Source organism: Pocillopora damicornis, chromosome 8 (assembly GCF_964200805.1).
Source record: "Pocillopora damicornis chromosome 8, jaPocDami1.2, whole genome shotgun sequence".
NCBI classification, from domain to species: Eukaryota; Metazoa; Cnidaria; class Anthozoa; order Scleractinia; family Pocilloporidae; genus Pocillopora; species Pocillopora damicornis.
The window spans coordinates 14,146,073-14,164,326 of NC_142677.1; the positions used below are offsets into that span (position 1 = coordinate 14,146,073).

The following is an 18,254-nucleotide window of genomic DNA, read 5'->3' on the forward strand; positions in this document are numbered from 1 at the left end:
TCGAGTGATGAGATATGACTTATGCAATACACTTCTGAAGCCATGTTTCACATCATCAGTTTCAAATTTTTATTGAGCTGAGTGAGATTTCATTATGTTGAATATTCTGTCAAAAGACAAGTGAGAGTTAAATCTAAAATACTGTACATCAATAATAAATCCCACGAGTAGGCTATGTTGCGATTTTCCTGACATGAGTCGACCCGGACTGGCATTCATTTGTATCAGTGTGGTTTGTGGGGCTGAATCGTGACACATAATAAGCCTTTATCTTGCTATATGTCCGTCTGTTTGCCACGAAAGCCAGAAAAATGAAGAATCCTATAAATAACAGGGTGTTAATGAATCACTGTATAAGTGGAACCACTTACATTAATTTCCAACTAAAAACATTGATTTAATGGAGATGAATGCTTGATCAGAAGGAAGGTGAAATAATTTCATATGAATTTTTGATCATGGTAACATGATAATGTGGTAACAAAACGTAGAATCAAGGAGTCTTCTATGGTGTAATTGATCATAGTAACATGATGATGGGGTAACAAAACGTAGAATCAACGAGTCTTCTATGATGTAGTCATTAGCGCCCTCGATATTAAGGATTAGATGACATTGATGTCTTCTAGCAAAAAGGAGAAAGAATATTCAGGATTGCACCTGAGTGGAATATTCGATTTTTTATCCAAATGTTTTGGTCCGTTTCAATGATTCTTCGGTACAGATTAAAGTCATGGACCTACCTTTTACTTGCTAACCGTCATTTGCATAGAAAACGTACCTTGAAGACTGTTTAAAATCACAAACAAATAATTCAGAAACTCCACTTTGGCAAATGGAACGATGAAACCCAATATCCAGGTGAAGCCAATAGACGAAGACAGCTTTAAGTACAGGATAAGAAGACTGGTCTCGTTACTTGTTACGTGACGCGTGGTCTGTCATGAAGGAAAAGGTAATTTGCTTTGTTACTAGCTAGGGACAAATTATTGACGACCTAGTTTAAAATGTATTGTCTTTCCAGTAATCTTTCAGGGAGTCTAAGATATTTGATTGGATCAAGATAAACGTCATAGGCTCATTGTCAATGAAGCAATAAGTACTTAGAAAAACGTGGGCAAGATCAACTGAAAATACCATGGTTCCCTAAACCGTTAGAACTTCGGACAACCGCGAACCGCTCAATAACGGCCACCAACACTTTTACAGAGAAATAATCATGTTGAGTCAGGTCTTGCATGAATAGAAGAGAAACTTCGAGAACTACCTTCTTAACTTTCCAAATAGAAGCCATCGTGTAGGAAAGAGCAGCTATGTTGAAAATTATGATGACTGCCACGGGTAGACCAAGTACCAGAAGAAGTGCTTTGCCATTTGAAATCCAGCAGAAAATGTCACCTAATTGAAAAATCAGGAAGCTCTATAGAATGCATGGGAGAGACACGTGTGTTGATCAAGTGTACAGCAGGTATTCATTGAATTAAATTACCAAACGAACTTTAAAAAAATATAGCGCTGAAATCTTGGAGAATGCACGTAAAGAGATTTTGAGGCGTGCATGTTGAGAGTTAAGGGGAACGACCTTTACATTAAGTAAAAAATCACAAAGACTGTATTCTGGGGTGGAAAAAAAATTTAAGAGAAACGAATGGAGCTGATAAGAAACAAGTCTGATTAAGGATAGCAGAGATTAGTATGGATTGCAGATAACCAGTTCTCATTTGGAAAAACCACGAAGTAACTGCTTGTAGGAATAAATAAAGGGCCAAATAAAAGTGGGTGTTACGATATATTTCTAGGAATTCTACCCACAGGGCTCGAAAAAGAGTTCAGTCAGGGGTTGAGGGAGATTGTTTTCACTGTACCGTCGTACCGTATCCAATGCTGAATGCGTCTGTTTTATCCAGAGTTACACTTGTGATCACAACAAGAGCAGGAGTGATCCAGGCAAATACGCAGTATACCATTAACGCATTTGTGTTACCACTAGAACGAGAATGTGCTGGTTGCCCTATTTTTGAAAATAGATACATTTGTTAGTTTAAGCAATCGGAGAGACCAAGATAAGTCTCATAACCAATATCTCTAATTTTATTGACTCTAAAGTCTTACTCTATTTACATCTGCGCTTTTTGCTTCCTTATACCTTTATTGCAAAGGAATTTAAACAAATGAATAAATTGATGAAATGCTAAATGCAGTTTGGAGGTTGGAGGTCTAATAGAAACGGGAGGTGCGAATTAAGTAATTCAGACTCAGACCATAAAGTTCGCACTCAAGTTGTCCACAAACAAGTCAAAAATTGAAAATATCGATTTTCGTTCTCACCATGTCCTCCTCACCTACCGTCAATGACGATAAAGATAAAGGTAAACGTATTTTTGTAGCGCCGGTATCCTGATGTTCATTACAATGAATTTCATGTTTGAATTCTTTAACTTCAAGAAAACGAGAGCTACGATTTAACCGTTGCTTTTGGTAAGGTGTTTTCAGGCTCCGAGACCAAAATAAGGTCAACACGTTTCCTTCTTACTACTTTACGAAAATATAATTTTCGACAGTATTTAGTGTGCAACTCCTAATTGATATCACACTGGTAAGAGAGCCTACCATCTCGGTTTAAAAGAAGCACCAAATATGCATCTTAAAGTCCATGAAATAAGTTACCTGTGGCTCCAAACGTCTTTGCCACATCAAATGCCAAAACTCCCATCCAGAAAAATGAACACAACAGGAAATAATGGAGTAGAATGGACACCGTCATGCAAAAATGTGGCTTGTCGGTCTCACCAGATAGAAAGAACATAGTATGGTACAACAACATTGCACAGGAAAGATTCATGAGGTTCTTCCCTGGCAAATTCCTCAGCTCTGCAATTGCAATGTAAGTACCAAGAAGAAAAAGTAGGGAGATTATGGAGGTGGTGCATCCGATGTACGTTAACACTTGTCGTGGTGTGATCTTTCTTGATGCGACTGTTTCCGTCACGACATAGTTACGACTGAGGTTCATACAAAGGAAGAGAGATGACCCATTGATAAAGAAGCTTTCATTACCGAACGATTGTTTGTGCAATGGAATCCATACTGAGCCGTTAGTTTGAATTCTAACAGAATTTAGTTCCATTTCGACAAAGGAACAGTTGATGGAACTTTCATTATTCGTAGCAATGTGAACGCTGACTTGAATGCATTTTTCAGTGAAGGGATCAAATACGGTTCCTTCAGCACACAGCTTGTTCATTACGACAGTCTTCTGTTTTCCCAGTCTTATGGTGTGGAAAGAGGAGGAAAAGTCGAATAAGATATCCAAGGGAGGTGTGCCAGGTTTTGTAGGTGGTGGTGGTGGTGGTGGTGGTGGATTCACTGAGAAGCAGGCACAAGAATATGCGCTAATGTCTTTGCCCTTGCAGATTTCACAATGTGGATTCTTTTCTTGAGCGCTGTAACAAACAGGAAAGGCGTAAAATGAACATAAATCGGGCAGCAGTGGTTCTGCTTGAATTACTGTTGGATCTGAACAGCTTTGCTCTATGGCCAGGCATTGCTTTAGCAGATGCTTATTACCAGTTGGTGCTTTGAATTCCCATTCACATCTCGTCATTATGTATTCCAACATCTGTGATCTGTCCTTTGGAACGTTATGAGTGCTAATACCTTTGCACGAGGCGGAGAATTTCCAGTATGTCTGATTCTTAGCATGATTGCATTTAGAACAGAACACATTCTTGTACGTGAGTTTTTCCTCCATGTCTGTTACAGGCAAAAGTCTGAGAAGATTTGTCGCGGTGGGTTTTTCAACGCATAGGGAATTCAGACTCTGGTCGGGATTGTTTGATGGACAGCTGGAAATCATTACGAACCCATAATCCGTCGAGTTGTTCGTTTTTATACACTTCCGCTTAGTAGGGCTCTTTTTCGGTGTCTTGGAAACCTTACACCTTGAAGAAAAGGGATATGTAAGTACGACTGGCCGACTGAACTGAACTGATAGGTCACAGAAACCGCCAATGTGGAAAAAAAAACTAGTTCAATTAAGTGGTTAATCGATCGGGATGTCAAGTATCATTCCCTTAGTTAGTCAATCTGTACTTTCATGGTCTCCTATGTATATGAGTTAGTCTGTCCATCCTCATATTGAAGTATAAAACTGATCTGTGTTATCTAAAAGGTGTATCACTGTGCTAGCGAATTGAAGGTTGACCAAAGATCTTTAATCTTAAAAGAAGAAAAAAGTCGTATTTGGTCTGATGAAGATGTTGATGTTGAGTGCTTTAAAAAGTAAACTTTTTTGGTGGAAAGTCAGCCACTGAGGTTGTCAAGGAGTCAGGCAGTCGACCACTCATCCTTCCCCTTCGATGGATCAACCTCATTTATGTTAATAGACATAACGAAGTATCAGTGAAATTTAGTATTATCAACTCAGTTGATAACGTAAATTGCCCACTGTAAAGAGTTTTAAAAGCTGACGTTTCGAGCGTTAGCCCCTCGTCCTCGCTCGAAACGTCAGCTTTTCAACTCTTTACGGTGGCCAATTTACTTTATCAACACAATATATGTACTAGATTACCCTGTTATACTCTCCCACCGACGCAATAAGTAAATTTCTTTAGAAAATTACCCCCTTTATTCATTTGAAGTAAAATGCGCAAGATGAAATCCATGACCTTTCTTTCTGAAACTGCTTCAAGCTGCGTCAAAGAGCTTCTATTTAGAGAACTACGAAATATTTATGTGTTATCTACTAACCAGGAGATGAAAGAACTTTGGTAAACTTAAGGTTTGAAGCTAAACTCGACGCCGCACAAATTGAAAATGCATATGAGCAAGCAAATAATGCCTTCATATGGAATTGACAAGAACAGAGGTGTTTTCAAGGATTAAGCTACAAGACTTAATTGTCAAAAGAGTGGTTTGCAGTTTGCATGTTATCACTCTTAGTTCTAAATGTTTTGGGAAGGGAATCAAAATAGGCCACATTAGATGTTCAGGTTAACCCACTTCGAGAAAAAAATTCGTCCTTTGTAGATCCTTCTTGGAAATTAGAGAGTGCATGGCAATAACGACATAACAATGAAGGAATTACTTTAGAAATTAGTCCTTCTTGGAAGGACTTAGTTTTCCAACTTAACCCCCCCCCCCCTTCCTTATCCTGTCAAAATGTATTACCTCAAGAAGTAATCGAAGCAACAATCCCCCAACTTGAAACATAACGTATCGCAATAGCAAGGCCTTTTGTACGCTCGTTCTTGGTCTTGGTCGTCCAAAGGGCATATCCGAGTGCAAGAATACTCGGATGAGGGGCACATCCTTGTCATATCAAATGGGGAAGAAGTCATGTTTAGTCTGATGAGGAGGCTGCTTGTGCTTATGGTCTTGTTATGATACTGAATCAGCAGATCCTTTACGGCTGGTGCAAAAATAAAATGAAATTGCGAACAATTAAATAAAATGAGAAACAGAAAAGTTCAATTAAATAGTACTTGATATTTCCCTATATTTTTAACTTAAAATGTTCTTGAATTCACAGTCATAAAGTCATAATATCCCCACCATGGGAATATTAAATCCACCAACTGAAAGCTTACATACTCTCAAGAAGATTTTGTTGTTTCATGAACAATTCTAACTTTTCCTGGCTCCTGAAATTATTGAAGACAGCCTAAAAAATATAGCCTGGTTTAATCAAAACCTTTTATCATTATACATTTAGTCTAAAGCAGTTCTTAAACTTGTATTTAGACGTCTCAACTGAACCACGCTATATTAGAGAATACAGATGTTGATTTCAGAGAATCTGAGTCAGAAGACTGCTGGGCGTGATACAACGCTGCAAGGCTTCACAATTTATTGGGGTCGTCTCAATTCTTCATTCGTTTGAGGTTGTGGAACTAATTGACAATTGATATTTTGGAAGCTATCAGGTCCCCATAAGTAAAACACAATTAGTAGAATTAAAGATATTAGACACCCAGAAATTCTTCAACAGCATTTCTGTATTGCTCTCTTTAGTAAGAGTATGGCCTTCTTTACATCGCATAGAGTTTTAATAATGACAATGTAGCTGTATTACAACATGAACCGTATAAAAGTATGGAGGCGTTAGTAACAGGATATCTCAGTAAAGTATAACGTATAACTTTCAAAGTCGACAACAGTCCCGGCTTTAGTTACATACACTCTATATTTCTGATTGAGAAGCTGGGGGGAGGGGGGGTTGGGAGGGACTGCTTATTAGTAAACCATTTTCTGATCCTGGCCGATTCAGCCTCTTCGCCGTTTTCAAGCCATTTTTTTCCGGAAAGTTGCATTCATTGCTGAGCCCGATCTGTACGTTCAAGTCAAGCACTGTCACTGAGGGCAAATGCAGATAGAGACGTTATCTTGCTATTTCTACTTACGTGCGGGAGTAGATAAAGAAGGTTGGATTCCTGGTGCGGGAGTAAGTGGAGGAGGTTGCAATCCTGTTGTATTTGGTGCAGGTACTGATGAGTTAGCTGCTTTTTCAAAGCCACAAAAGAACATCACAGTGAATATCAAGATCAGCATCGTCTTTAGACCAACAGCTTGTGTAATCTGCAAGAAGTGAGGTAGTGGATTGCCCCATTACTGATTTGCTTTAGTGTTATCAATGCTCTTAAAACGGTGGTTAGTTTGAAGTCACACACAGACGAGAATTGGTCCTCGTGGCACTTTAAACTCTAGCTTGCCTGCGAATGCTTTGCACAGCTTCCACGACTTATGTAAATCCTGTTAGGGCGCTTTGATTTAAAAACAGAAAAACTACGAAAGGCCCAGAACTGATATTTACAATTTGAATAGCAATATTATTCTCATAGAAAAGTAAAACGAAAAATACTTCTTTTCTCGTGAACAAGTCAATATACCTATGCGTCATTCCTATCAGGCATTTAATTCATTTTATTTCCTTTTATATAGAACACAGCACATTTCCGCTGAAAGCCTTGGTTCTTTCTGTCAATTCTCTTACTCCTAAGAGTGAACAAGGCAGAATTTACTTTTTTATAGAAATATAATATCTCGCACATAAGTGATGGTTACAAGAAAGATATCAATTAGGAGATTATTATTTTGAAGTTGATCCAATACTAAATCCTCCGAACGAACATCATAAGAATTGTATGGCAGACAGTAAAGAGATTATTGATGAGATCTTGAGAGTGAAAAGGATAAAAGAAGCACTAACATGAAATAATATCTAGAGGTATAATAACCATAACGGTACCACAATCTGCATGTATCGTATTTCTCTATTCCATAGTTATGTTCAAGTGGGCTTTTTACATCTGACCAGCTGGAATTTGGCAAGAGAATTAAGAAACCGATTAATTTTTTGGGCGCATTTTTTTTCTTTCTTAAACGAAAATAAAAGTCGACTGTTTTTTTTTTCCATTTCTAGTTGTAACGGTCAAATCATTTAAGTAACTAGCATTTTTTAGATCACTCAGTTGCTCTTTCCACTCTTCGCTTGAGTCCATCGTTACGATAGGTTTGTCGCCTACAACTAGACTTTCGCAGGGAACGCAACGGTAACGGAGGAAATAACTTGATGGGCACGACAAAGCTGCGGGAATGGAAACTCGTATCGGCGTTTCCTCCTACACAAGACGTACTTCGGCATGCTTAGTTCGGGCGTAAAGGGTCAAATTCCGTCTGTTTCTCACTGAAGTTTATTTTATTTCACGCCGACAGCTGCCATGAACACTAGCGTACTTAATAGTGTAATCTTTCTGATCACAAGTAGAGTGAACGATGTAAGCAAAAGGTTTACGATGTACTTCCCTAACCTCATAACTCCCGTGAGCGACCAAGACAGAATTTCTCCTGACCATATCATACAATATCATGCAGACAAGTTAGGAGAATAAAGAAAAATATTAATTATGGGATGACTAATTGATCCAAGACCAAATTCTCCAAATTAATACAATGAGAATCATTTGGCAGTTAATAAGGAGAATTTATAATGAGATTTTGGGACTTAAAGGGTCAAGTACTCTTGAGCGTGGGGTTCTATTGTTCTCTAAATTTACACTTTACGGTAATTTCCACTTAAATATTCCATCTGTCCGGAGAACACTAACCAAGAAAGGGGGAATTAATCATATAGTTTCGAAATTAGTTGCGGTAGAGCAACGTAGAAAGTAAAAATAAGAAGTTAATTAAAATTTCTGCTTATCTATGCGATGTTGGTGTTAATTTTGAACAGGTGGCAACGAGGAAAATTATCGTATGAAAAGAACTAAATTACGGACGCAAGTTCAGCTGGCAACTTTCCTGAGAAATAATTTACCAGAAAAGGTCGCTACCAGGAATGTTAACATAACAATGTCCACTTACAGGTGCACCAAGGCGGCGAGTACAAAGCGATATTTACTATTGATAGTTGAAAGACCTTACTGTTGCCTTTTATTTTTTTTTTAACATTAAAATGAAAGAAACGCAAATGAGTTGAGAACGGCTAAAGTAATAAATAAATTGTTCCAAGTTGCACGGAAAATCACTAAATTTTTCCTTAAGACTATAAAAAAAAGAGCTACAACAAAATACAATAAAAAAGTAAAAAAACAAAAAACAAAATATTAAAGAAGAAAAAAGCAATGGAAAGAAACAAAAAGCAATGGAAGCTGTTTTGAGAATAATTCTTTCATTCTCTGAAACATTCTGTTTTTCTAGATTAAACTAAGGGAAAGTCGACTTTACAAAATTTTTGTACATACGAGAGAATCTGTCAGGTATTTTTTATTTAGCTTTATTCGCTAAAAGGAAAAAAAAGTAATTCATGCAATGCCCATAAAATTAACTCAACAGGCCAGTCGCATTTCCTTACTTTGCACAATATTACAACGTTGACACGAAGTTGACAAAACTATGTTTTCTAACCAAGTAATCTGCAGAATGTTTTGGAAAAGTTACCTGTATGTAACACACTGACGATTCTTTAAAGATTAAACAAAGTTTTAAAGTGATAACTTCCAATCGTTTAAAAATATAAGAAAAAAATTCTACTCACCATTCTTCAGTTCCTACTTCAGACCTGGATTATCTTTTCCAAATGTATTTCAGTTCTAATGGTCCCACGTTGTACGACATACGACGTTATTCAAAAAGCTGGCAATCGTCAGCCCCATCTAGGAGCCCTATAGGAGAGGCATAAATAACCAAAATAAAAAAAAAAGCATTTTCAAATTAGACAAAAGTGCAAAATCAAGATGCCATCCCTTCATTTAAATTTTTTACAAACCTCAAGTTTCAGCTATTTCTTATTCACTTTCGACAAAAGTATTCTGCGCTCGATCTTACCTGGCACGTATTAACAAACCTCAGCGAGCGATTTTACCCAGAATCAATCTGCATCATGGAACTTGCACATGATATTTTTTTAACATCCTTTTTTTCAGCGTGAGCCGCAATAGCGCCAGCACCAACTAAATTCGTATTTTAAGCACTAAATTAGTTATATATTATCATGACTAGGCATAACTATGCAAATTTGATTCTTCGTCAATCTACTTAGTATATATTATCCCTAGCAAAGCTAATTATGTGATAAACATGAAACTAAATAAAAAGGTTCATTTTTGTGGACCTTAATCTTGTTTTAACCATAAGCTCCTAATTTTCCAGAAATTAGAAAAAAATGGAATTTCCATGACGAACAAAGAATAAAACATGGAAAATTTGCCGCAATGCTACCGAATGGGCAAATCTGATCGTTTTAACTGAGGTATTCTCCTAGTCATTTACCTCATGACATTTCAGCCCTGTAAGTTGTTCGATTCTTTTCTGTCTACCTTAAGTCATTGCTATACTTAAATGATTTATCTCTTAATCCAATAATGTCAGTAGAGGGAAAGAAATTGTGATGACTTGTTTAAGGCTTTCCTTTTGACTTAGAAGAATAGAAATATGCTCAATCCTTCGTAAAATTAACTTCCTTGCAAACAAAAAGACATCTCTCTTCCCTTTCAAAGGACGGGAAGCTCCGGACATCAGTAGTTTTTGTTGCTCACCATTATTTCATCGTCCTCCCTCGCAAGAAGGTTCCTTTAAGCGTAGGCAGATACTATTAAAAGTATGAGTTTGTTGCGCAGGTTGAAGTTTATGACCAAAAATGTCAGAAACACAACTGGTAAAAGAGAGAAACGTTTACTTTCACGATTATGGCTTGATTTCACAATGCCTCATGATCTAATGAGTTTTAAACCTAAGCCAGCTGAGTATATATCTTTTCACGTGTAAATTATTTACGATGAAACGGTTCCATATTTGAAATTTTTTTTTTGCATGGGTTAAGCAAATATCTTATAACTTAAGTGTAACCTGTCTCATTTAGACTGAAAAGAAACTTATTGGATTTTTGAAACTAATAAATCTTTTCGATTGTACTAGCACCAAATCCTCTACTGTTCTTTCTGCACTTTTTCTGCAATGTCTTTTGTACATTGGTGGGTTTTTTAAAATTCATTTTCCTCTGATTGTCAAATATCCCATTTCCTCAAAATCGAAAAAAAAATCTATTAAATTGGAGAAATATAACCGTACATTATCTTGGCGTACGTCACTTAATTACGTCAACAAAGTTTCACTTTTGTAAAATACGTGAAGGATAAGTAACTGATGCAAGGGGAAAAAAAAACCCTATGAATATTTAATTAACCCTAAAGTGACTATTACCGAATTTCCTCGCACAGTGCACTCTTGACCCAATCATCAATGTCATTAAGGAAATGATCATAGGCGAGAGAGGATATTGATTGCTACACAAATTCTCCTTTTTATTATCATAACAAATGGAGGACAGTTATTTTCATAGAAAATATAGGTACTGATTTTAGGGTTTGGAAACGCAACAAACTTAGCTAGCTGGGGGAATTATTAACTTGGTAGGCGTACCGTCATATATCAAATGATGCTCAGCTAGCCAGGTCAGAAAGTTCTGAGCCGCCTTGACTAACTCTTTGTTTCTTGATGTTTACACACTAAAACATTTGCAGCAGTCTAAATGTATATCGCAAAAGTATAAACTAACGCTGAAGAAGACGTACTATACAAATAATGAATTTGACCAAGTTCTCTGCGGGGACGAAGAATTTAAGGCAACTAAACAGCCCTTTAACGTGAAACGAAGAGGAGCTCCCTTCTGATGCATTCATATCCATCCCATAATGAAGAAAACGGCAAATTAAACAACAAGAGACAAATGAATTGATTAACTAAATTACAACCCTATGGCATGAAGTATCTACAGGCAGAACTAACCGCCTTATTTACCAAATAAGTTGAAAATACATATCGTGAGTCATACCTTCCTTAATATCTCCAGAGCGCGCAATATAAAATAGTTAGTTTTCCAGTGGTGTGCTAAAATCTTCTTGAAGAAAGGACAAGGAAACAAATGTCATTAAGGAAATGATCATAGGCGAGAGAGGATATTGATTGCTACACAAATTCTCCTTTTTATTATCATAGCAAATGTATGGAGGACAGTTATTTTCATAGAAAATATAGGTACTGATTTTAGGGTTTGGAAACGCAACAAACTTAGCTAGCTGGGGGAATTATCAACTTGGTAGGCGCACCGTCATATATCAAATGATGCTCAGCTAGCCAGGTCAGAAAGTTCTGAGCCGCCTTGACAAAACAACAAGAGACAAATGAATTGATTAACTAAATTACAACTCTATGGCATGAAGTATCTACAGGTAGAACTAACCGCCTTATTTACCAAATAAGTTGAAAATACATATCGTGAGTCAGACCTTCCTCGATATCTCCAGTGGTGTGCTAAAATCTTCTTGAAGAAAGGACAAGGAAACAAAATAAAGAGGGAGGTGGGGAATGTCATGTTATCCTCCGCATCCCCCCTTCCTTCCATGTCTTACGGTTGAAGGGAACCTCAGGCCTCTCGCCATGTAAAAGTTCCAAAATATGTGACAATTGCTTTTCTCACTGATAAATTCTTAAAGTTTACATAGCGTTCTCGAATCTTGGCATGAGATGTGAAACATCAAATCAACAGTTTACCACTGAGTTCTCATTAAATATTTATTATTCCCACTTTTCTCACAATAGGTAAGCCGACAAGCTTAATGCTATATTTAAAACCATAGACCTCCATTATCTAAAAATATCCATGCATTTCTTCGAAATCATCTTTTTCTTGGTTTCTCATCGCCTCGAGGTCATCCAAAAAGGTCCAGAAGTTAAAAGGGCGGATACTGTTAGCCAATGGATAAATCGCTATCCAGTGATAAGTGTCAACAAACCGTACTGTGGTTTCCACCGAATAGGGATTATTTTCTCAGTCAATTATGTTATCCACCCATCGAAAAACCGGAGCCAAATCGTTCCAAAGAAAATCTGCTCGACAAGCCCTTTTAAGCTGTATGCGGTTCAACCTGCATATTAAATTGATATTGTTCTGAAATTAAAGTTGAAATTGAAGTTGAAGCTATAATAGAAGAACAATGAACTGGTTGGCAAAGTGTGCCAATTCCAAGTCAAAATTTCTAGTTCGTCATACAAATACACACTTTGTTTACTCTAAAACCAATGCAACTTTCAAGTGTTCGCTCAGGATGAAAACTAAACGATTATATTAAGCTAGTTTAATTTCCGTAATTGTATTTCTTTGAAGGCTGTTACCGGTTCACTTGATTGTCTAATTGCATTACTCAATTACGTACTAGCTATGGAAAGGATGTTTGTTTACAAAACTTGCTTTGTTTAGTGTTCGGCTCATGTCAAAAGAAATGAGTAACTCAAATAAATACAAAGCTTTTTAGTTCGCTTGAAATTTTCAAATTGTTTTCACACCAGGCTGTTATTTTCAATTAGTTAGATCATGCATGGATAAAATTTCGGTTTTTAAATCTCAGTGACACCTTTTGTCAACATTCATCCTCTAACCTACCAAAAAAGGGAGCTGACTCATGAAAAATACTGAAAAATTCAAAAAACCAAATAGTCGTTAGTTTTGGTTGTAATTACCACTGTTATACATCACAGTTTTGGCAAAAACATATAGGCCAAATATATATCACTTTATCTTACATTTTACAATACAATTATAAAACTAAGACCGGAAGTTCAATTTACTCCAGGATTTATCGTCTAACAGCCTCTTGTTATAAGGTGATCATATCCTTTCCTGAGCCTGCTTTCTTTCATCTAGATTGCCACCTTGTTCAGCGGAATTGTTAAGGGAGACGTCTGTGCTTATAGACGACAATTGTAGACTCAAACGTGGGACTGACCTCAGTCGCCTTAAACAAGCATGGCAGTCCAGCATGTTCTTGAAAGCTTTGCGGAAATTTTCTAATCTCCACGCATACACGAAAGGATTTACCCCTGAATTGCCCATCACAAGAACAAGCTGGATATCTCTGAACCAATGAATAAACACACAATCACAACTAGCACAAAAGCTTATGATATAGATACAAATACACGAAGGAAGATAAAAGACAAGAAATAGAGTTAACACGATAACCAATGTTTTGATTATTTTAGCCTCCCACTTCACCGCTCGTTTCAAAGCCAAATTCTCCTCTGAGCTGTCATGCAGACTGTCCCATTGCCGTACTTGGCAACGCAGATACTTGAAAATCTTGGTAGTGGTGAATATCAGGACAGCAAAGGTGATAGCTATAGCAGTGTTGGCAAATACAAAGAGGAATTTGCTGAAGCCAATAATGAAGTAGACCATCGGAAGCAGAGCTGAAATAATCCATACCACCACAGATATCAATAAAGCTCTGATGGAGCTAAGTTTGGCTCTGTATTGCAGAGGATACGTAATAGCGAAATAACGATCTAGTGCCAAGGCTATAAGGCTGAGAAGGGACGCTGTACATGAAGTGAAGTAAAGAATGTGCGACACGCCTTGAAAACCTTGGTGAAGCATACCGACCCCTTCAAAGATGTGATACACTGTACTCAAAGGGCCAAGTACGAGACCAACGACGAGATCTGCTACACTAAGATTCACCAAAAAGTAAGTGAACGGCGAACGCAGGTCTTTGTTTGGGTTCAATAACACAGCAAGGATAACCAACGAGTTGCCAACGGAAGCAACAACGGTGATGAAAATCGATGTAGACGCAGTAAAGAACGAGATATATGTTGGAGCCGATGTGTTGTCACAGAGATACTTGCCAATTAATGACATTCTTTCTACTTCCTTACCTCAGGATTGTAATTTGCTGAAAGTGATCTTAGCAGCGATGATTCTTTTCCTTTTCAAGCTGTTTGCTACACAAACGTTGTCACATTCACTGAGATAGAGCCAGATCATTCTCGGAACGCAGTTGCGCTAAACAGCGGTTAAACACGATAGTACACTAATACTTCCGGTTTTCTTTGTCTCGAACATTTCATTTTCGTTAAAAGCGAAATCAGCTGAATATGCGACAATAATAACATACATTGAAAAAGCATCTTAAAGCTTAAAGAAACTAGTAAATGGCCAGCGTTTATAATCAGTTTATTTGCTAATGGGAATATATAATTAGTCATGCACATCATTTATTCTATAAGTAAAAGCCTTTCTACTTCTGATAATATCGAGAATTATGTTAAAGGTCAAACGTGACTGACTCGTCGATTAAGTGTTGTCTGGGTTTCTAGGATTTTCTTTTGGTTTTCAACGCCTAATTCACACTGTAGATTAGGTACAAAACGCATCTATATTAAATATTAAGCAAAACGCGACCCTGAGTACATATTTCTAGCCACAAATTTGCAATTTGTCAGACTTCCAAAAAAGACTTCCTTAGGGCGCGGAAGCGTCCATCTTAGTAAGTAATCCAACAGATGTTTAAATTTGACATGACACCAAATTTGCCCGACTAAGGGTAACATTCGAATTCGGTGATTCAATTCTCCCCTGCCGGTATTTCCCTAAACTATTCGTACGTTAGTCCCAATCAATTTTTAGGGCGAGTTTCCCCCTGTATATAAGTACCGGAAGATATTCAAGGTTGAAAGTAATATCGCCGACAGGTTATCGAATACATGGTATTGCCTTTAAATTCCTGGTGGAGCATACGGTATAACGTAATTTCCGCGCAAAAAAGTGTAAGGTAGCTGAATGTGTGTCTGCAAGATCGCATTGAGACATTATTTTACTCTGTTGCTTAGTCTTCATGACAAAATTTTGTTGACATTTGACTTCTGTTGGTTTGTTTTCGGCAATAAGTGTTAAAAAAAGATGCACGAAGGCAACAAATGAGGACTAAGTGGAGATTTTTATTCAAATTTTTTCTCGTGACTTACCTGTCGATTAAGGTTTGTCTGGATTTCTAAGATTTTCTTTTGGTTCTCAACGCCAAATTCACACTGGAGCTTGAGTACAAAACGCATATACAGCAAAGACTACGCAAAACGCAACCCTGAGTTATATTTCTAGCTACAAATTTGCAATTTGTCAGTCTTCCAAAGATACTCCCTTAAGGCGCGCAATTGTTCATTTTAGTCAGTAATCCAACAAATATTTTTGCTAATGTTCGATCGGTTTAAATTTGACACTGATGACACCAAATTTTCCCGACTTACGGGTAACATACGGTGATTCGATTCTCCCCTGCCGGTATTTTCCTAGTTTCCCTTGTAGATGAGTACCCAGAGATCTTCAAAGTTGAAAGTATTATCGCCGACAGGTTATCGAATACATGGTAATTTAGTATTAACAACAGGGTTGAAAACGTAAATTAGCCACCGTAAAAGGTAAAAAAGCTGACGTTTCGAGCGTTAGCCCTTCGTCAGAGCGATTGATTTTATCGCTCTGACGAAGGGCTAACGCTCGAAACGTCAGCTTTTCTACCCTTTACGGTGGCTAATTTACGTTTTCAACCCTGTTGTTAACACTAAATTACCTGCTATACTCTCCCACCGACGCAGCACCACAGTTTCTTTAGAAACTTACCCCTTTATCGAATACATGGTATGTCCTTAAATTTCTAGAAGGACACCAGCTAAGCAAAGAAATGCAATCGATAGTACATACGGCATAACGCAGTTTCCGTGCAAAAAAGTGTAAGGTAGGTGAATGTGTGTCTACAAGATAGCATTGAGGCATTTACTCTGTTGCTTAGTCTTCATGATAAAATTCTGTTGACATTTGACATTTTGTTGGTTTTTTTTCGGCAAGAAGTATAAAAAAGATGCATGAAGGCAACAAATGATGACTTGTTCAAATTTTCTCTGTGTTAACCTGACATTTTGTTGCCTTCGACTTATCACAATTGAATAATACTCTTGTAATATCGCTTAGAACGTTTACATGTTTTGCATTCCGTTCCCCAGTATGTGTCAGACAAACATGAATAACAGTTATTATGCATATATCAAGTTCGAAAAGAGATAATCATCGCTTTTAAGATCGAGTCAAAGCCATTTCGACCCTATGAACCCGTATTAAATTATTTACATTGCTCAGAAGTTACAAGACCTGATCAAGGTTCTTTATCTTTTTTTTTACGACCATTACCTTAGTACCACGGTTGTTTTGTCCTTTACAGCATTGGATTGATTAGAGGAGTGTATGTAAGTATCAATCGCTATGAATATACCATAACTTTTTTTTAAAACTATTTTCTTTTCCATATCGAGAAACAATTCGGACATTCCTACGTCACTTTTGTCCATAATTTTGTTTGATATTAATGGGGGATTACGATCGACACTCTTACATTTAAGTCTAAGTCTTAAATATTTATCATAATAACGTTCTATACCTTACTTTGCACAATTATACAACGTTGACACGAAGTTGACAAAACCACGTTTTCTAACCAAGTAATATGCACAATGTTCTGGAAAAGTTACCTGTATGAAACACACTTAAAAATATAAGAAAAAAAATTCTACTCACTATTCTTCAATTCCCACTTCAGACCTAGAATGTCTTTTCCAAATGTATTTCAGTTCTGATGGTTCCACGTTGTACGACATATGACGTTATTAAAAAAGCTGGCAGTTGTCGGCTTTCGTTAGGAGCCCTATAAGAGAGGCATAAATAACCAAAATAAAAAAAAGTGTTTTCAAATTAGACAAAGATGCAGCATCAAGATGCCTGTAACTGCTTCCGTTGAAGCTTAGTGTTACCGCTCCCGAGAAAAGCTGCGAAATATTTTCTGGTTAGGTTGACGCCCCCGTGATTAGTTCTTTTCTGACAGAAAATTACAGTTAGCGTTTCAGTTCAAGATAAGACTCCGTGTCATCAAGATCGTTTTTGAAAAGAAGACAAGTTAGACTGTAATCCTCGATAAAGTAATCAAGACCCGCGAACGTTGGTAAGCAATAACTTGTTTTGTGATTATGTTATCTAGCTTGTACTCGTTATTCAAACCAAAATTTATCGCTCATTTTTACCTTTCTTTTGGTTCCTTTAATTGACACGTGCTCGTTTCCAAAATCGAGATTATTTTAAAGCTATGATCATAATACTTAGGTGATTTCTTTACGTAATAATTTCAGTTTACCGCTTCAATATAATAACGCCTCAAGGAATAGAAAAGGAATAAATAAAGAAAAGATCCTATTTCGGTTTGGTGTTTATCGCATGCGCGTGTATCAACCCGGGAATCGATCTAGCCACTCTAGCTTGAAAAGAAACATTTACCATGCCATCCCTTCATTTTGATTTTTTATAAACCTCAAGCTTTAACTATTCCTTATTCATATTCGACTAAAGTATTCTGCGCTCCATCTAGCCTGACACGTATTAACAAACCTCAGCGGCGAGCGATAAACATGAAACTAAATAAAAAGGTTCATTTTTGTGGCCTTTAATCTTATTTTAACCATAAGCACCTAATTTTCTAGAAATTAAAAAAAAAAAATGGAATTTTCAGAACGAGCAAAAAATAAAACATGGAAAATTTGCCTCAATGCTAGCGAATGGGCAAATCTCATCGCGTTATCTGAGGTATTCTCTTAGTCATTTACCTCATGGCATTTCAGCTCTGTATGTTGTTCGATTCCTTCCTAATGTCTACCTTAAGTCATTGCTTGACTTAAATGATTTATTTCTTGAGTCTCTCTCTTTCTCTCTCATTTTTTCTCGAAAACCAAACTTGCATTAAAATATGCAAAATCCAAAAATGTCAGTAGAGGGAAAGAAACTGTGATAACTAACTTGTTTAACGCTTTCCTTTTGATCTGGAAGAATAGAAACATGCTCAATCCTCCGTAAAATTAACTTCCTCGCAAACAAAAAACAACTCTTT

The 18,254-nt window shown here is 37.0% G+C and overlaps 2 protein-coding genes across 5 annotated transcripts; both read right to left on the reverse strand.

The window, feature by feature from the left end:
* Positions 1-45: 45 nt before the first annotated feature.
* Positions 46-17,036, reverse strand: LOC113669046 (uncharacterized). Of its 4 annotated transcripts, none has more exons than XM_089214109.1 (9): positions 11,330-11,427; positions 9,035-9,161; positions 6,402-6,576; positions 5,170-5,410; positions 2,668-3,941; positions 1,874-2,011; positions 1,268-1,398; positions 782-938; positions 46-321 (listed from the first exon to the last, which is right to left on the reverse strand). In XM_089214109.1, the coding sequence occupies exons 2-9, from the start codon at positions 9,035-9,037 to the stop codon at positions 173-175; spliced, it is 2,268 nt and encodes a 755-aa protein (XP_089070235.1). In that variant the 5' UTR covers positions 9,038-9,161; positions 11,330-11,427; the 3' UTR covers positions 46-172. The 4 variants fall into 4 exon arrangements, with proteins under 4 accessions (XP_089070235.1, XP_089070236.1, XP_027040839.2 ...); XM_089214110.1 differs by lacking the exon at positions 11,330-11,427 and adding an exon at positions 10,035-10,188; XM_027185038.2 differs by lacking the exon at positions 11,330-11,427 and adding an exon at positions 9,266-9,513.
* Positions 12,052-14,509, reverse strand: LOC113669047 (adenosine receptor A2a-like). Its single transcript, XM_027185039.2, has one exon. The coding sequence runs from the start codon at positions 14,192-14,194 to the stop codon at positions 13,163-13,165; it is 1,032 nt and encodes a 343-aa protein (XP_027040840.2). The 5' UTR covers positions 14,195-14,509; the 3' UTR covers positions 12,052-13,162.
* Positions 17,037-18,254: the final 1,218 nt, after the last annotated feature.

Coding starts and splice junctions, on each gene's coding strand:
- LOC113669046 (XM_089214109.1), bottom strand. Junction 5,411..6,401: donor TTCTTTATCTACTCCCGCAC/GTAAGTAGAAAT, acceptor TTTTTGCACCAG/CCGTAAAGGATCTGCTGATT. Junction 1,399..1,873: donor CGCATTCAGCATTGGATACG/GTACGACGGTAC, acceptor TTTTTCAATTAG/GTGACATTTTCTGCTGGATT.
- LOC113669047 (XM_027185039.2), bottom strand. CDS start 14,194: ATGTCATTAATTGGCAAGTATCTCTGTGACAACACATCGGCTCCAACA.